The sequence below is a fragment of the Dromiciops gliroides genome, chromosome 1 (genome assembly GCF_019393635.1).
Source record: "Dromiciops gliroides isolate mDroGli1 chromosome 1, mDroGli1.pri, whole genome shotgun sequence".
Taxonomy (NCBI): domain Eukaryota; kingdom Metazoa; phylum Chordata; class Mammalia; order Microbiotheria; family Microbiotheriidae; genus Dromiciops; species Dromiciops gliroides.
In genome coordinates, this window is record NC_057861.1 from 72,257,525 (window position 1) to 72,272,628 (window position 15,104).

A 15,104-nucleotide genomic window follows, 5' to 3' on the forward strand; every position below is an offset into this window, starting at 1 on the left:
TAATAACTCTTATGCTAGTTGAGCCTTGATCATCACCCTACTTATGCCCACCAAATCTCTGCACTCACAAGGAAACTGAGGTTTAGAAAAGGGAAGGCAATTCACTTAAGGATCCATACCTTCCAACTCTCAGAGTATACCTCCTCCCATCACCCCAGGGGTGGCTCCATTAGCACATATTCCCTGGAGTTTTGTTTCTGATAAGCGCATCCCACAAGGACTGGCACCACACCACACGACATATGCATACCTATCAGTGTCCCAGGTTCCCAGAGCACATTTGGGTACACAAGTGTTCTATCAATATTTGGCAATTAAAATGGTGGATAATAGGCAGGGTAAAACAACAAGAACCTCCCAATACAACCAAGAATAATCTTGAAAGATAATGGATAAGCCTGGTAATCAAAAGACCAATTCCCACAAGGTCAATGGGCCTGACGAGGCAGCACGGAGAGGAGAGTTGTTACATGGGGCCATCCTAGCCTGGGGAAGATTATTTCAGTTTCACAATCACAGACTTCTAGATGGCTGATATCTCAAGGTCTAGCCCAAACTACCCTGGAAGTCTCCACTACAGCTTCTCCTTGAGGACTTTTATAAGAGAGAGAGACAGTGAATCAGGAGGCAGCTAGCTCATTCTATCTGTGGTTGGCACTAACGGTAGGGAAGTTTTTCCATCCACTGAGACAAAATCTGCTTCTCTTTAATATCTCCTATTGCTCTTAGTTCTGGTCATCCTGTCATTCTCATTTTGATAATGAGCTGAGACACTTACGGAGAAGTGGTATGAGTATGGGAAAGGTATATCCAAGGTCACTGCTCGAAGCACCCACCCCACTCTCCTAAAGAAAGACATTGCTTTGGTTACCAATTCTGAAGAAACCCGATGCCCACTCTGGGTTTGGCAGTTGTATTTTACTGAGTTTTGAGTTTCAATGGAAAACATGTTCTAATATCATCCAACCCCCTTTACTGTGCTTCTGCACAGGGTCCACTAGGTGGAGAAGGTGAAGTTCTGTCCCCAGCCAATATCTGTAACCCTTAATTCCTGCGCTACTTTTTGGATTTGCTGAAAACAGACATATAAAGCCAATTCTTCCATTTGGTTCCATGGGTATTTGAAAGAAGCCTACAAAGCCACACTGTGAGTGAGTCTGAGACTTTGCACCTTCCCAGAAAGAGTTAAGACAATGGACATGGCATGGGAATGTGAGAAGGGGTGAGGTCCCCCCCCCCTCCCCCCCCCCCGCCTCTCGTTGCTCCTTTCCCCAGAAGAGATCTATATATAGGAACCGTTGACCTCACTGGGTATAATCCCACTGGAGAAGATAAAGGCATGGATGCAGAGGAAGTGTGGTACAGCAGAAAGTGCTAGGCATGAAGTTATGAAATGCACACTGCTATTATTATTACTGTAGTTTTAGCAAGTGTAGATATTCTGAGCAATATGGCTATTGTGAGGTGGCAGCCCGAGCCTCCCCTAAGAAGATTCTGTGGTGGTATTTGTAGTGCAAAAATTTCTAACCCTCTGCAACTTGTCCTCATGCACCAGATCTTACTGAATCTATGAAAAATTACAAAAGATAAACCCATGTGGTTTTACTAAATGACATTTTATTTCAATAGGCTGACGTGAACCATGGATTGAGTTTATGATACGTATCCTATAGTTGTACATCAAATCTGACCAAAGGAAAGTGACAGAATAGGAAATGTTAATTGGTCAAGATCAAATGAGAGAACTTTGTTTTTGATCAAGAATAGAGCCTACTTGAACTTCCCTGGCCTATTTTTTTTTTTGCAGGGCAATGAGGGTTAAGTGACTTGCCCAGGGTCACACAGCTAGTTAAGTGTCAAGTGTCTGAGGCCTGATTTAAACTCAGGTCCTCCTGAATCCAGGACCAGTGCTTTATCCACAGTACCACCTAGCTGCCCCCTTTTTTAACTTTTAAAGCTGGCATTTCTTAGGGCTAATCTCTGAGGCCTATCCCTACAACTTCTTAGCTCTCATCTTCCCAACTCCCTTACTGGTATGTTTGGGGCTCCTAAGTAGTGTTCAAGATATCAGAAAAAGGCACTTTCTTCTGAAGCTGCTGTGCCTGTTAAAGTAGCCGTTTGGCTAAAGCAAGAGAAGAATTTTTTTTCCCTTTTGTACTTTCCAGTTTTACACAAAATCCTAAGTCTCTCCAAACCCAAATAGCTGTACCTCCTCTAATGCAAAGGCATGCTTCAACGGAAAATCCAAGGATACACCACCCTGGAAACAACTCAATGCAATGACAATGGGCCTCAAATGAGGGCCTCTAACCACCCAAGGAGAATATGAAACCGAAAGGCTGAGGATATGGAGCAAATCAAAGCCTAATTGGTCCCTCTGCCCCCTCCCCAAAGTTTGCCAGAAAACCTAAGGAGACAGCACAGAGTTATATACAAAAGGGAAAAGTGTGCCCCCAGTGCGCAGACACCTCGTAAAAGGTCTTAGAATCTGTGAGCCTGGAACAAAGATGGGGTGGGTAATATAGACTCTTTTGGCTGCTTTGCATCAATCTGAAAAGCTCTCTCAACAGAGACTTTCTCTTCTATTCCACTTTTTGGTAATGCCAAAGAGGCACAGAGAAAATGACAGTTAACCAAATTCTGCTTCAGCACAAGTGAAGACATCCAGTCTAGCTGGGACACCCACTGTGCTCAGGCTGCACCCCATCCTCCTGCTCACAACCAAGCCACCAGTCACGGAGTAAAAGGGCTACTCTGTCCCTTTCTTCACTTACCTGTCTTTGTATTTGATCACAGCATCCACAATCTTCTTCATTTTCTTGGTGAGGTTTGGTGGGTTTGGGGAGAGCTTTTCAGCAGGGGGTCTGCCACGTTTCTTTTGCTTTTTGCTATCATCATCCTTGTCACGGCTGCGAGTGCTGGTTGTTGGCGTTGAGGAGCCGGCATCGCTGTCCCGTTTGCGTTTTCGAGATGACTTCTTCTGCCGGACTTCTTCCTCGATTTCCTCCAGTGTACCTTCCTCTATGGCCTTCAAGGTCAGTGGTAGTAAAACAGAACAACCACCATCCAGATTATTTAGGGAGAGGAATACAACAGAAACAACAACTCATTCATATACAAAGCTAAGGGAAGGGCTGCTAACAGGAAGGGAAGGGAGGGCAAGCTCTATGCCATACATTCCAAATCTGGCTCAGTTTGCTTGCTATGTTACCTAAACATTGCTGGGCTACTCTTTTTAATTTAACGAGCTCTACAAATGAAAACACCCCACTGGCAATTTCACCCTTGAAGACTAAACTAAGAGTCAGGAAACTGAGCTAAGTTCAAATCAGCAACCTGGATCCAAGTCTCTGCCCTCCGTGGGGCAATGAGGGTTAAGTGACTTGTCCAGGGTCACACAGCTAGTCAAATGTCTTGAGGCCGGATTTGAACTCAGGGCCCCCTGAATCCAGGCTAGTGTTTTATCCACTGTGCCACCTAGCTGCCCCCCAAGTTTTCTTACTGGTAAAAAGGAGGTTGAAAGAGATTAGGACTTTATGGTTTGGGTGTCTCCATTAATCGACTTTTCCTGCCCAGAAAGATAGGGACATCATGGCCCTCCAGCAGAGGCCTCTCCCCAAGGTGGTGTTCCACTTCCCCAGGATTTCCTTACAAGAAAATTTCCTTTTTAGGAGCTGGATTTGTGTCTCAGGCTTTGCCATTCCACCCAGTAAGCCATGCAGCAGACCCCTAACCCCATCTACAGGAAACTGGTTTTTCTTTGCACCAACTTCATGGCTCTCAGCCTCTGGAGCTCAGACGCTGTAGAGGCATGAGCTGCTTCACCTTTGCCCTGCACCCACTGCCCTGATCTAACAGGGTGATTTAATCCTTCTCTGCCTTTAGAATCTTTTACAAGCCATAAATGTGAGTGTCTACATTTCTGGACAGCCTGTCCAGGTCTAAGGTAAGCAGACTTGCTTTACAGGCTGGTAGAGGAAAACAGCAGTAAACAACACTAAGAATTATTTGGAAATGAAACTGAGCAAGGGTGTGGCCTGGTAGGACAGACAGGTGAGGACTATTCTCTCATGACATGATCATCATCTGCCTCCCCCCCCAGCTCCTTAGAAACCAAACTGAATCCACTTCAAAACCACATATTTGTTTCCTCAGGTCTTTGGGGGGCTGGGACACAGTATTTGGACAGAAATCATTATTGGTAACATAGTACTCTGTCAGTCCTTGGTTCACAACAATACTTAAATGGAATTTATCAGTCAAAAGAAATGAGAATGGGTCATGCTCTGACCAGTGAGCTCCTTCCTGGTGGCTGACTTTATGTCCCAATTGAGGCCAGGCTCTGATGCTGGGCTTCTTAAGTTTTTTTTAAAAAGTATTTTTTATTGATCTTTTGCTTTTTACATCATCTCCAGTGTCCAATATTCCCTTTTATTCTGCCCTCCCTAGAGAGGCATCCCTTTTAACAAAGAATAAAAGAGAAAGAAAAGCAGGTCAGCAAAACTAATCAACACGTCAACTGAATCTGAGAGTATATGCGACTGCATTGCCCATAGTAGCCCAAGTCTGTAAAGAAGGGAGAGAGGAATATTTTTCATCTCTCCGACGCATGGAGCTGGAAGGCACCACAGAGGCTGCCAAATCCAATCTCCTCTCTAACAGACAAGAAAACTGGCCCAGAAAAGTTAAATAATGGTCTTGCCCAGGGCTACAAAGCTAGAAAGCACCTTAGGCAGAACATGAACTCAGGGCTTTCTCACTCCCACACTGCACAGGGCTGGCATTAGAATGCAGTCTTCTTGGATTCCCTGGTCATAGTACAGACTTTAATTTATTAAACTCATTAGGTCCCCCCTCCCAAATTAAAGCACAATAAACTGTAAGCTAGTTTACTGTCACATGCATAGAAAAAAGGACAGAGTAAGAATATAAATTTGTCAAATTTTCATGACTGTCCAGCTGAAAGGACACTCTTGATTCTGACTGATACCAGCTTCCTAGACAGAAATATACTTAAACTCATTCGTTTTTACATCCTCAGAGGACATCTGTTAGTCAACACAAATCAAGGTAGAGCTCATGGAGAATATTATGGTTTGATATAATCAAGGGAATCTAATTTATTCTCATGCCAAGGAATTACATATGTATCAATTTCTGTGCTACTTAAGCCTCAATGACATTGAAATAAAAATAAACTTCAGTAAGGACTGCTGGAAGCAAGTCAAGATTTCAAATTAAATTCTCACTAAAGACTGCAACCCACTAGGTAGGAGACTAATTTCTCAGCACAGACTAAGGTTCCCCAGGATGCTAACAAGGGTAGTCTGAAAAAAAATCATTGCAGAATGAAGCCATCACCTACAGTATATACCTTGAGCCACTGCTTCTCGGTCAGCGAGTCACTGTAGTCGACTTCTTTACGGTGGCGGGAGCCGCGCCCAAACATCTTTTCTTCTTCTTCCTCACACGTCAGTCTCTCAACTTCAGCATCATCCTTAATGATCCAAGATGGAAGCTCATCTTCTTCCATCAGGCGTGGCTTTCTTTTGGGGTTTCGAGCTTCCTCTCGCCTACGATCCAAATCCATTCGCTAGGACACAGTGAGAGAAAGTCAGGGACCCATGGGAAAATCAGGAGCAATTATTAAGGGGAGCCACTGACTATTTCTATTCCAGCTAGAAAGTCCTTGGGTGATCGTGATATGAAGTCCCAATACACATCATAATGAGATACCCACGTCACATATTTAAGCCACAGAGGCTTTCCGTAAGACTAAAGGGGAAACTATAATCCATAGAGTAGCCTTATATGGAACACAATCAACTCTAGAAAGCATAGTTTTGATTTTTCAGGTGCAGATGCTGTTGGACAGCCTTACCCTAATGCACCATCCTATGGCTGTGTTCTAGGACAGGCCGCTGGCTCACTCCATGGGTGCAAGGATACCAGAGCTTAAACCTTCCTTGAAGGAACACAGCATTTTGCCCTCCCTGGGGCCAGGTTGACAAGGTGGAACAGGTGTGCCCTGGATCTACATTTGGTTATGTGGTCACTACTTCCATTCTGAGACAAGATGGAATTCCACAAGTATGGGAGCAGCAATCAAAAGGAATCTCATAATCTCTTTTTTTTTTTTTTGCAGGGCAATAAGGGTTAAGTGACTTGCCCAGGGTCACACAGCTAGTAAGTGTCAAGTGTCTGAGGCTGGATTTGAACTCAGGTACTCCTGAATCCAGGGCCGGTGCTTTATCCACTGCGCCATCTAGCTGCCCCCGAATCTTATAATCTCTTAGTCAAGCCCATTAGCCTTTGATGGACTGAACCCTCCCTGAAAGTGAGCCACCCAAGTTCAGAAAGTCAACTAATGGGAGAGATGAGAGTATAGCTCTGGTCCACCCATCAGACTCATATTCTTTTGGGGTCTGGCTAGTAACATTAGGATTTGACTAAATATTGATATTTTCTGTCCCTCCTATTGAAGCTTCTCTGTAAGAAATACCACATTGCCCATGGCCTTTTCTACTGACTGTGACTCACTATCCCAGCCTTTGGTGCTCACCATGAAAAGATCAAATTCCTCTTCATTACGGGCGATCATCTGATTAACGGTCTCGTCATCTGGAACTTCATCTTCTTCCTACAAGATTTTAAATACTTAATTCCACTGTGGAGACTCTAAAAGGAGCTGAAGTGAGTGGATTTCAACACCGACAGTCTTTACCACCTGACAGCTATTCGGTGGTCCATGAGAAATGAGGTGGAGGTTTCAGTCCAGTTTCCAGTGGACAAGTATCCACATGGCAACAGAAAGCACACACATACACACACACACACGCGTCAGATCTGGCCCTTTGCTGGCCACCTCAGCACAGAAGCCAAGGATTGAATGGGCATGGAGACTGAACTACCCCTCTCACCTTTAGAGGTGGTTCCTCCAAGTCAGGGTTGAGGCACATTGGCGGAGGGGCAGTGTGGGCGAAGCTTGCACTGCCGCTGCCCGTGCTGTGTCTGCTCTGTGGATAAATAGAGGACTTCAGTCTCCAGGGCTGTCAATCCGGCATCTTTCACCAGCACGAAAAGTCACTTTAAAGAAAAGCAAGTACTCATCCTCTTTCCTTTCAGCCCACACTCCCTTTATTCCAGGGATGTAAAAAACATAAGAGAGCAAAAAAAAGAAAAAGGAAAAAAAGAAAAAGGAAAAAAGGAAAAAAAGGAAAAAAGGAAAGGCATCCATGCATTCACCATTCACACTTGGAAAGAGAAAGGGCAGGGTCCGTCTGGCCTCCTACCTCATCCTGCTCCTCATGCTCTAGGATTGCCTGGAGGAAAGCTCTTCTCTCATGGCTGGAGGATTTCTGGTCAAACATACCAGCCTGGATAACCTTCTGATCAACATTTAGCTTGTACTTGGCTGCGGCCAAGATCTTCTCTTCCACACTATTGACTGTGCAGAGACGGAGAACCCGGACTTCGTTTTGCTGCCCAATACGATGGGCACGGTCCTGTGCTTGTAAGTCCTGAAAGAGAAGTTGGCTTGTCATTTCAATTCAAATTCCTCCAGGGGGAAAAAAAAAGTTAGGTTCTTTAAATGCCACTCAGAAGGCTGGACCTTTGTGAAAAGATATGCTTGGTATGTCTGAAACCCTTCAAAGTCAAGCATGGAGTTACCTAAAAAGCTCCAGCTATTAGAGATGCTTAGTGAAAAGGCCAGTTTTGCTGGTGGTTTGTAATAAAGCAACTGAGAAAACCAGCTCATCTTTCCACAAATCACCGATGAATGGGGCTGCTGAGGCCAAAGCCACTACCGCCTCTGGAGGTGGCCCTGGAAGGAGGGCAGACCACCTCAGCTTTCCTTCAGAAGCCTTCATCTTCTTTGGGATTCAAGGTTATGGGAAGAAAGCTCAGCTTTTATGGCTTCATTCTTGGGAAGATCTGTTTTCCACCATACACACTCTTCCATGGCTGCTTCATGCATACGACCAAAGCAATAAATATTTATTGAGTGCTTCCCACGTGCATAGCACAATGCTAGGCAGCACACCTTTAGTACAACTGAGAGCACTGGTTTCCAGAGTTGGTGAGCTATCAACAATACACGACCCAGGAGAATTACTTGCCTAATCTGTCTCTGGCTCATACCTGGACACACAAGTAAGGAACAAAGTGAGCAGAGGTAGATAAATATGGTCTCTGACTAGGCTTGATGAGGAAAGCAATACTTAAGTCTCAATAAGGAGGGATACATGCTTTGCACTCATGTGTCCTTGGCAGGAAAAAGGAAAGGCAGTTTTGCTGGGACTTTTTTTTCTTTCGCTGAGTTAGTAATGTCTCACTTTGCACAAAATGAGAGCCTAAGAAAAGCTGCTGTTTTCAGGTGGAAAGAGGAGGCAATGACACCTCAGTGCACTCTGAATGAGCGATCCTTTAGTCTACCTGTAAATACTGATAATGGATGTTTGTGATTTTATAGAATCAGTATAAGAAGGGATCCCAAGAGGTCAGCCAACTCAGCTACTTGTCTCCAAGTGAATTCACACTTATACCATTCAAAGCAGATGGTGAGTGGTTTCAATCATCTGTACAGAAAGAGGTTCCATAGGTTCTCTTTGTACTTCACTCGGATAAACCACTCAGAATACCTGAGATAGGAAATCGGCATTTAAACTTAATATGGAAACACGACTGTATCCCCATTCTCATAAAGGATGAAGAGTTTTTCTTTGTTGTTGGAATCTATCAAGAAAGAGTCTTCACTTAGCTTTACTTTTCTTTTACCTGGTGAGGATTCCAGTCACTGTCAAAAATTATCACAGTATCTGCAGACTGGAGGTTCAGCCCAAGACCCCCAGCCCGAGTACTCAGGAGAAAAATGAAATACTCAGAACCGGGTTCATTGAAGGTTTTCAGCAACATACCACGGTCTTCAGCTTTTGTGGTTCCTGATGGGCACCAAAGAAGGAAAGGGTTAGGAGTTCTGACATCATCTCAAAGTTAGAAATCTAAATAAAATGACCAGCCCAAGAAGGAAAAAGCACCTTACCCAACTTCACACATAAACTTTGTCAAGTTCTTTAATAAATCATGTCCCTCAACATAGCTATGAGATTATTTTAATCTAAGTATACATTTACTTAAGGAGGGGTGTACAATATGTGAAAAAGAAATGCTTTAAAATTCAGTCTATATATGATGAATTAACTATTTTAAACACATACTCCACGAAAACAAAAAGCCCAAGTGCATTAATTGATTGGGCAGGAGTGTGACCGGCAACACTTCCCCCAGTACTCAGTGGTGGTGGAGGCTATGGATGATGGTCCTTTATATGAGGCATAGTGACTATGAGCAAGAACCGACCCTCCCACCCACCCCACACCCCAATCAAAAAGGATTCAGATACGTGCCCTACAAAAGGGACCAACCAGGCCACCTCAGGGTGTCAGGTATGAATGGAATACTATTACTGTTTTCACTAACCTGAGAAATAAAGGCAGGTAGCGTGGGCTGTGAAGTTCTATATTATTATTGAGGCAATTTCTTGCTTTGCAAAGAGAAACATTTCTAAGGGTAAGAATACAAAAATCATGTTTCTCTAGCTCCACTAAATAGCAAACTATCTGCTTGTTTTTTCTTCCTTCCTTCCTTCCTTTTTGCAGGGCAATGAGGGTTAACTAACTTGCCCAGGGTCACACAGCCAGTAAGTATCATTTGTCTGAAGCTGGATTTGAACTCAGGCCCTCCTGAAGCTAGGGCTGTTGCTTTATCCATTGAGTCACCCAGATGCCCCCAAACCATCTGCTTTTTACTAATCCTCTTGGTTAGAAAGGATAGTCTCTCCAGATTGGGAAATGCAGGCACTCTCAAGAAGTAATGGCAATGGACATTTCATTTCTTACACACTACCGTGAGGGAAGCAATCTGACTGCATTGGGAGAACAGCAGAGAGCTTTCCAGGTCCCTTTGGTCAATATCAACTGGGATCAAAGGAGCTCTAAGCAAAATTCAGAGGTTATTTCAAGTCATCAAATGCAAATTAAACACTTCCTGTCAACCTTCTGGATGGAACAACATAGCCAGGATCCTTAACTACAACTAAACTTGGACTCGGGCACTGGATAACGGCACATCTGAACTAGTCCCCACAGGGAAGAGAGCCAGCAAGCATTTCATATGCACTCTGGCTCAAGCACCTGACAGGGAAGGCAGCAGAATACTGGGACCAGAGCTGCATCCCAGGTCGAAAATATGTTTCTAATAACAGACTAATTGAGGTCACAGTCAAGCTCTTGTGAATAAGGTTCAACATATCTATAAAGTGGAGAAATCACCCTTTGAATCTTTGCTTCCTTTTCAGGATTCTGTGAGAATTAATTAGGAAGCTGAAATGCTTTCAACAACTCAGGGAAAGGAATCATTAAATTATAAGACAGTTGTCAAATAGTAAGTTCTTGTTCAACTCACCATCAAGCCTGAGGTATTTAAAGCCACGATATGCAAAGTAATCCTCCATGATGGTCATGAGAGAGGTCATCTGGCAGAAGAGCAGCACTTTATGGTTGGTTGCTCGGAGCTTGGGAAGAATTCGATCTAGGAGTTCAAACTTGCCAGAGGCTCGGTATAAATCCAGGCTGGTATGCAAAAGACCAAAGAAACACATGGGATGAGAAAAAGAGGATGCTGAGATAGGAAAAGGGGGAGAATTTTTGTGACTCTGTGCTTACTTTAACGCTTGAAGTGGGGCAAGTAGGTCAAGGATAAGGGAAAAAGACTTGTATGTACAAGAACATTTAAAAGAGCACTTCATGTGGTGGCCATCATGTGGGGAATGGCTAAACAAATTATGAATCAAATTTTACTGTGCCAAAAAAAGGGAAGAATATTATAGATTCAGAGATATACACACATGTACACACACACACAGGTACTTATATGAAGTGAAGTGTAAAACTAACAAAACCAACCAAATGATTTACACGATCACAATAAGGAGGAAAACCAACTCTGACTTCAAACAATTGTTGATGAAAGATCCTTCCCTCCTCTTGCAAAAAGTTCATGGACTAAAGGTAGAGAATCAGATATGCCTTCTCAGATATAGCCAATGTATTAATTTGTTTTGCTTGAGTATATATAGTTGTTAAAAGGCAGAGATTCAACTGAAGGGGTACTAGTAGACGTGAAAAAAAAAAGAGTATGAATAAAACATTTTAAATAATGAATAGAAGAAAATGCAAGAGGGGAAAAGAAATAAAGTGATTTAGTTACTATCTTGTTAAAGTTAATACATACACATATTTAAAAACCTCTAGGAACAAGTTCAGCTTACTAAATAATACTCTTCCCTGATCTTATCTGTATCACAAAATGTTTGTTTCTGTTGATGATGATTAAGTTCATTATAAAATATATCAAATATAAAATTAAGTTCATTGTAAAATATATCAAAATATATCTTGTTATAAAATGTAACAAGAGAGGAGAAGTGTGGGTTTCAAAATATTTCTAAGAGCATTGGGGTGGAGGGGCAGGGCAATGAGGGTTAAGTGACTTGCCAGGGTCACACAGCTAGAAAATGTCAAGTGTCTGAGACTGTATTTGAACTCAGGTCCTCCTGAATCCAGGGCCAGTGCTTTATCTACTGAGCCACCTAGCTGCCCCCTAAGAGAATTTTTTGTGGCACCAAAGACCTGCAAACAAAGTAAAGGCCCACTGATCAGGGAACAAATTATTTAAATGGCGGGGTACATGAATGTAATAGAATGTTACTCAGTTGCAAGAAATATGAACTGATTCAACAAAAAGTAAGTAGAACCAGAAAAATAATATATCCAATGGCAATGATGTACAAAAGTACTTCAAATGCAAAGTACAAAAAAAGAAATGCATTGACCTGTGTAATTATGATGATGTGGCTTGGCCAGAGATGAGAAAATGCATCTCTCTCCCTTCTTTGCAAGGGGAGGGGACTATGGGCATAAAATGCTGAGTACCCTATTAGACTTGGCTGATGTACTGGTTGGTTTTGTTGAGCTGTTTTTTCTCTTACTGGTAACAACAAAGCTGGAAATCACGAGTATTTTGTTCTAATACATTAAGGTTGGAGCTTTTTAATCAAAGGCACATTATAAAAAGTCCATCTCCACCTGGATCACTAAAATTAAAAATCCTAAATGCTGCTCTTACCCTTGGACAATGCCTCCAGTAAATCCCAAGTGCTCAGAAAATGACTCCTGCAAAGAAAACAGGAAAATTATTTATGCCCAACAGAGATTTAGAAGTTCTAAATCAGTGGTGTCAAACTTAATAAGAAATGGATCCTCATGGGCCAAGAATGAATTGAGAAAAACAAAATTAACCTACTGTATTGTGTTTTTATTTTGTTAAATATTTCCCAATTGTATTTTCTTTCTTTCTTTTTTTTTTTTTTGGGTGAGGCAATTGGGGTTGACTTGCCCAGGGTCATACAGCTAGTAAGTGTTAAGTGTCTGAAGCTGGATTTGAACTCAGGTCCTCCTGAATCCAGGGCCAGCGCTCTATTCACTGCACCACTTAGCTGCCCCCCAATTATATTTTAATCTGGTTGGGGCATCACTCTGAGTTCTGGAGTATTCAGCCCCAAGTCCAATATCACTTCACAATCCATAACCCCTCCTGGGATGTGAAAGCCCAGAGTAGTTATTTAATCAAAGTTTTGCGACTTTGAAAAACAAGTCTTTTTGATAACCCCAGATGGGAAATAGCATAAAAATTAGTAATACCTGGTGGCTTTTTTGTTTTCTTTTCTTTCCTTTTTTTTGGTGAGGGGTGTGCGTGGGGGGGGGGGGCAGCGTAATGAGGGTTAAGTAACTTTCCATGGGGCACACAGCTAATAAGTGTCAAGTGTCTGAGGTTGGATTTGAACTCAGGTCCTCCTGAATCCAGGGCCGGTGTTTTATCCACTGTGCCACTTAGCTGCTCCCGACTTTTGTCTTTTTAATAGTCCTTGTGCATCTCCATGAAAAGACTAGAAGGCGTATTTGGGCAACAAAGGCATATGCTATTTGTCTCTTTGAACCAAAGAATACCCAGGGGTTCATTATTTTGACCTGATGGCATCAATGAAGACCTATGTTTGAGCCCACCCTGAATCCTAAGAAAAAGCTTTACTAAACTGCAAGAGGGAGTTCTGCTGTAATCCAGTGACAGGGACTCCCTGGCACTTGCCTCACCTCTATGTGCTGGAACATGTAAGGATGGTTGCAGATTTTCCTTAGCTGCATGATGGTGTTCATCAGTGTCTTGGTGCCACCCTTACCCTAGGAAAACAGAAGATTTCCCAGTCAGAACCCCCATCCATGGGAAGACCAGCTCAGAGAAAATCCTTGGAAGTGTGACCCACAGAGTCTCGTTGTTAGCTGATGGATGACTGATTCACTCTGAACACTGAGGCATTACAAAAGGATTATTTTTGACTTTGCCACATGGGAAAAATGATTTAAGGATTTGTTTGAACTTTCTCTGCATCATCTTCAGATAAAACAAATGAGGAGACACAATTTCCCAATTCTGAAAGATAGGCTGGCAAAGCAAGCCCCACAGCTCATCAAAAGGCAGGAATACACGAGGGAGGAAATATGGGAGAACCTTGAAGACAAATGCTCCCAAAGAGATTAGAAGGGGAGCTATGTTCCAACACAGATCAGCACATTCTGGGGAGGACTAAGTGCAAAGCAGCACAAACTCTCATGTACTTAAGTACATATAGGTCATTATCAGAACAATTAATTTTAACAACCCCCCACCCCCACCCCCACCCCTCCCTCCACCAAAACTAGCCAAGCAACAGTTAAAATGGCCAGGAAACCTGTCAGTTAAAGTGCCAATTATGTTATATTCCAAATGAAACCAAAAGCAAGCAAGGAGAATGAGTCCCTATCAACTTTCAGGCTCTTGAGTCTCTGTAGCCCTGGTGGGGAGGGAGGAAAGATGGATGAGGATCTGGGCCAGACCTTCTTGTCCTTCTCTGAGCCATCAGTCAGGAGCACGCCCTTGGCTTGCATGTGACGGTAGAGGACTCGCTGCAGTGCAGACATATCGCACTTGATCACGTATTCCACCTGGAAAGCCACAGAAGACACTGTTTAATGGAGAAGTTATTTCAATAAGCCAACAAGGCCTAAATATTCCATATGAGGAGACCCCTTGGGTCTCTTTGGGCTCTTCAGTCTCCTAGGGCTTGGCAATTCCTTTGGACACTCCTGGCTTCCAGCCTTGAGAGAGAAAGGGTATGATGTCAAGCCCAATTCTGGTTGCTAAAGGAAGAATAAGATGCAGGGAAGAAGCTGGCATGAGACTTTGGGGAATTTTCCTTGGCATAGGATTCCAAGCTGGAAGGGATTCAAATTGAATGCTACAAATGAGGAGACTAGGGGGAAGCTAGGTGGCGCAGTGGATAAAGCACAGGCCCTGGATTCAGGAGTACCTGAGTTCAAATCCAACCTCAGACACTTGACACGTACTAGCTGTGTGACCCTGGGCAAGTCACTTAACCCCCATTGCCCCGCAAAAAACCAAAAACCAAAAACCAAAACACAAATGAGGAGACTAGCTGACAATATTGGACCTGAGATTATGTTTTCATAGGACTATAGGATCAATTGTTTGGTACTGAATGAATTAGTGAATTGAATCAAACATCCACTTTGTCTGATTTACTTTCTTTCGAATTGATCAATTGTTTCAATGGATTAATCTAACAACCATAGAATTAAAAGTCTTGAGACTGAAAGATAAGAGATATAGCACCGGGGGCAGCTAGGTGGCACAGTGGATAAGCACCGGCTCTGGATTCAGGAGTACCTGAGTTCAAATCCGACCTCAGACACTTGACACTTACTAGCTGTGTGACCCTGGGCAAGTCACTTAACCCCCATTGCCCTGCAAAAAAAAAAAAAAAAAAAGAAAAAGAAAAAAGAAAAAAAAAAGAGATATAGCACCCACAAAAACCCATGAACCATGTCTACAAACTCCTAAACAGTTATCCTACCCCTGCTTGAAGACCATCAATGCAATTCATTGCATTTTTGGAGTGATCTAACTGTTAAGCACCTTTTCCCTGCATG

At 43.0% G+C, this 15,104-nt stretch overlaps 1 protein-coding gene across 1 annotated transcript in view; it reads right to left on the minus strand.

Moving 5' to 3' along the window:
• The window catches only part of SMARCA4 (SWI/SNF related, matrix associated, actin dependent regulator of chromatin, subfamily a, member 4), a 110,073-nt gene that overhangs the window by 13,685 nt on the left and 81,284 nt on the right, over positions 1-15,104 (minus strand). The window contains 10 exon segments of the mRNA XM_043990939.1: positions 2,775-3,028; positions 5,375-5,593; positions 6,563-6,640; positions 6,921-7,016; positions 7,293-7,520; positions 8,779-8,942; positions 10,465-10,631; positions 12,187-12,233; positions 13,212-13,298; positions 13,992-14,099. Of these exon segments, the coding sequence (XP_043846874.1) occupies positions 2,775-3,028; positions 5,375-5,593; positions 6,563-6,640; positions 6,921-7,016; positions 7,293-7,520; positions 8,779-8,942; positions 10,465-10,631; positions 12,187-12,233; positions 13,212-13,298; positions 13,992-14,099 (1,448 nt within the window).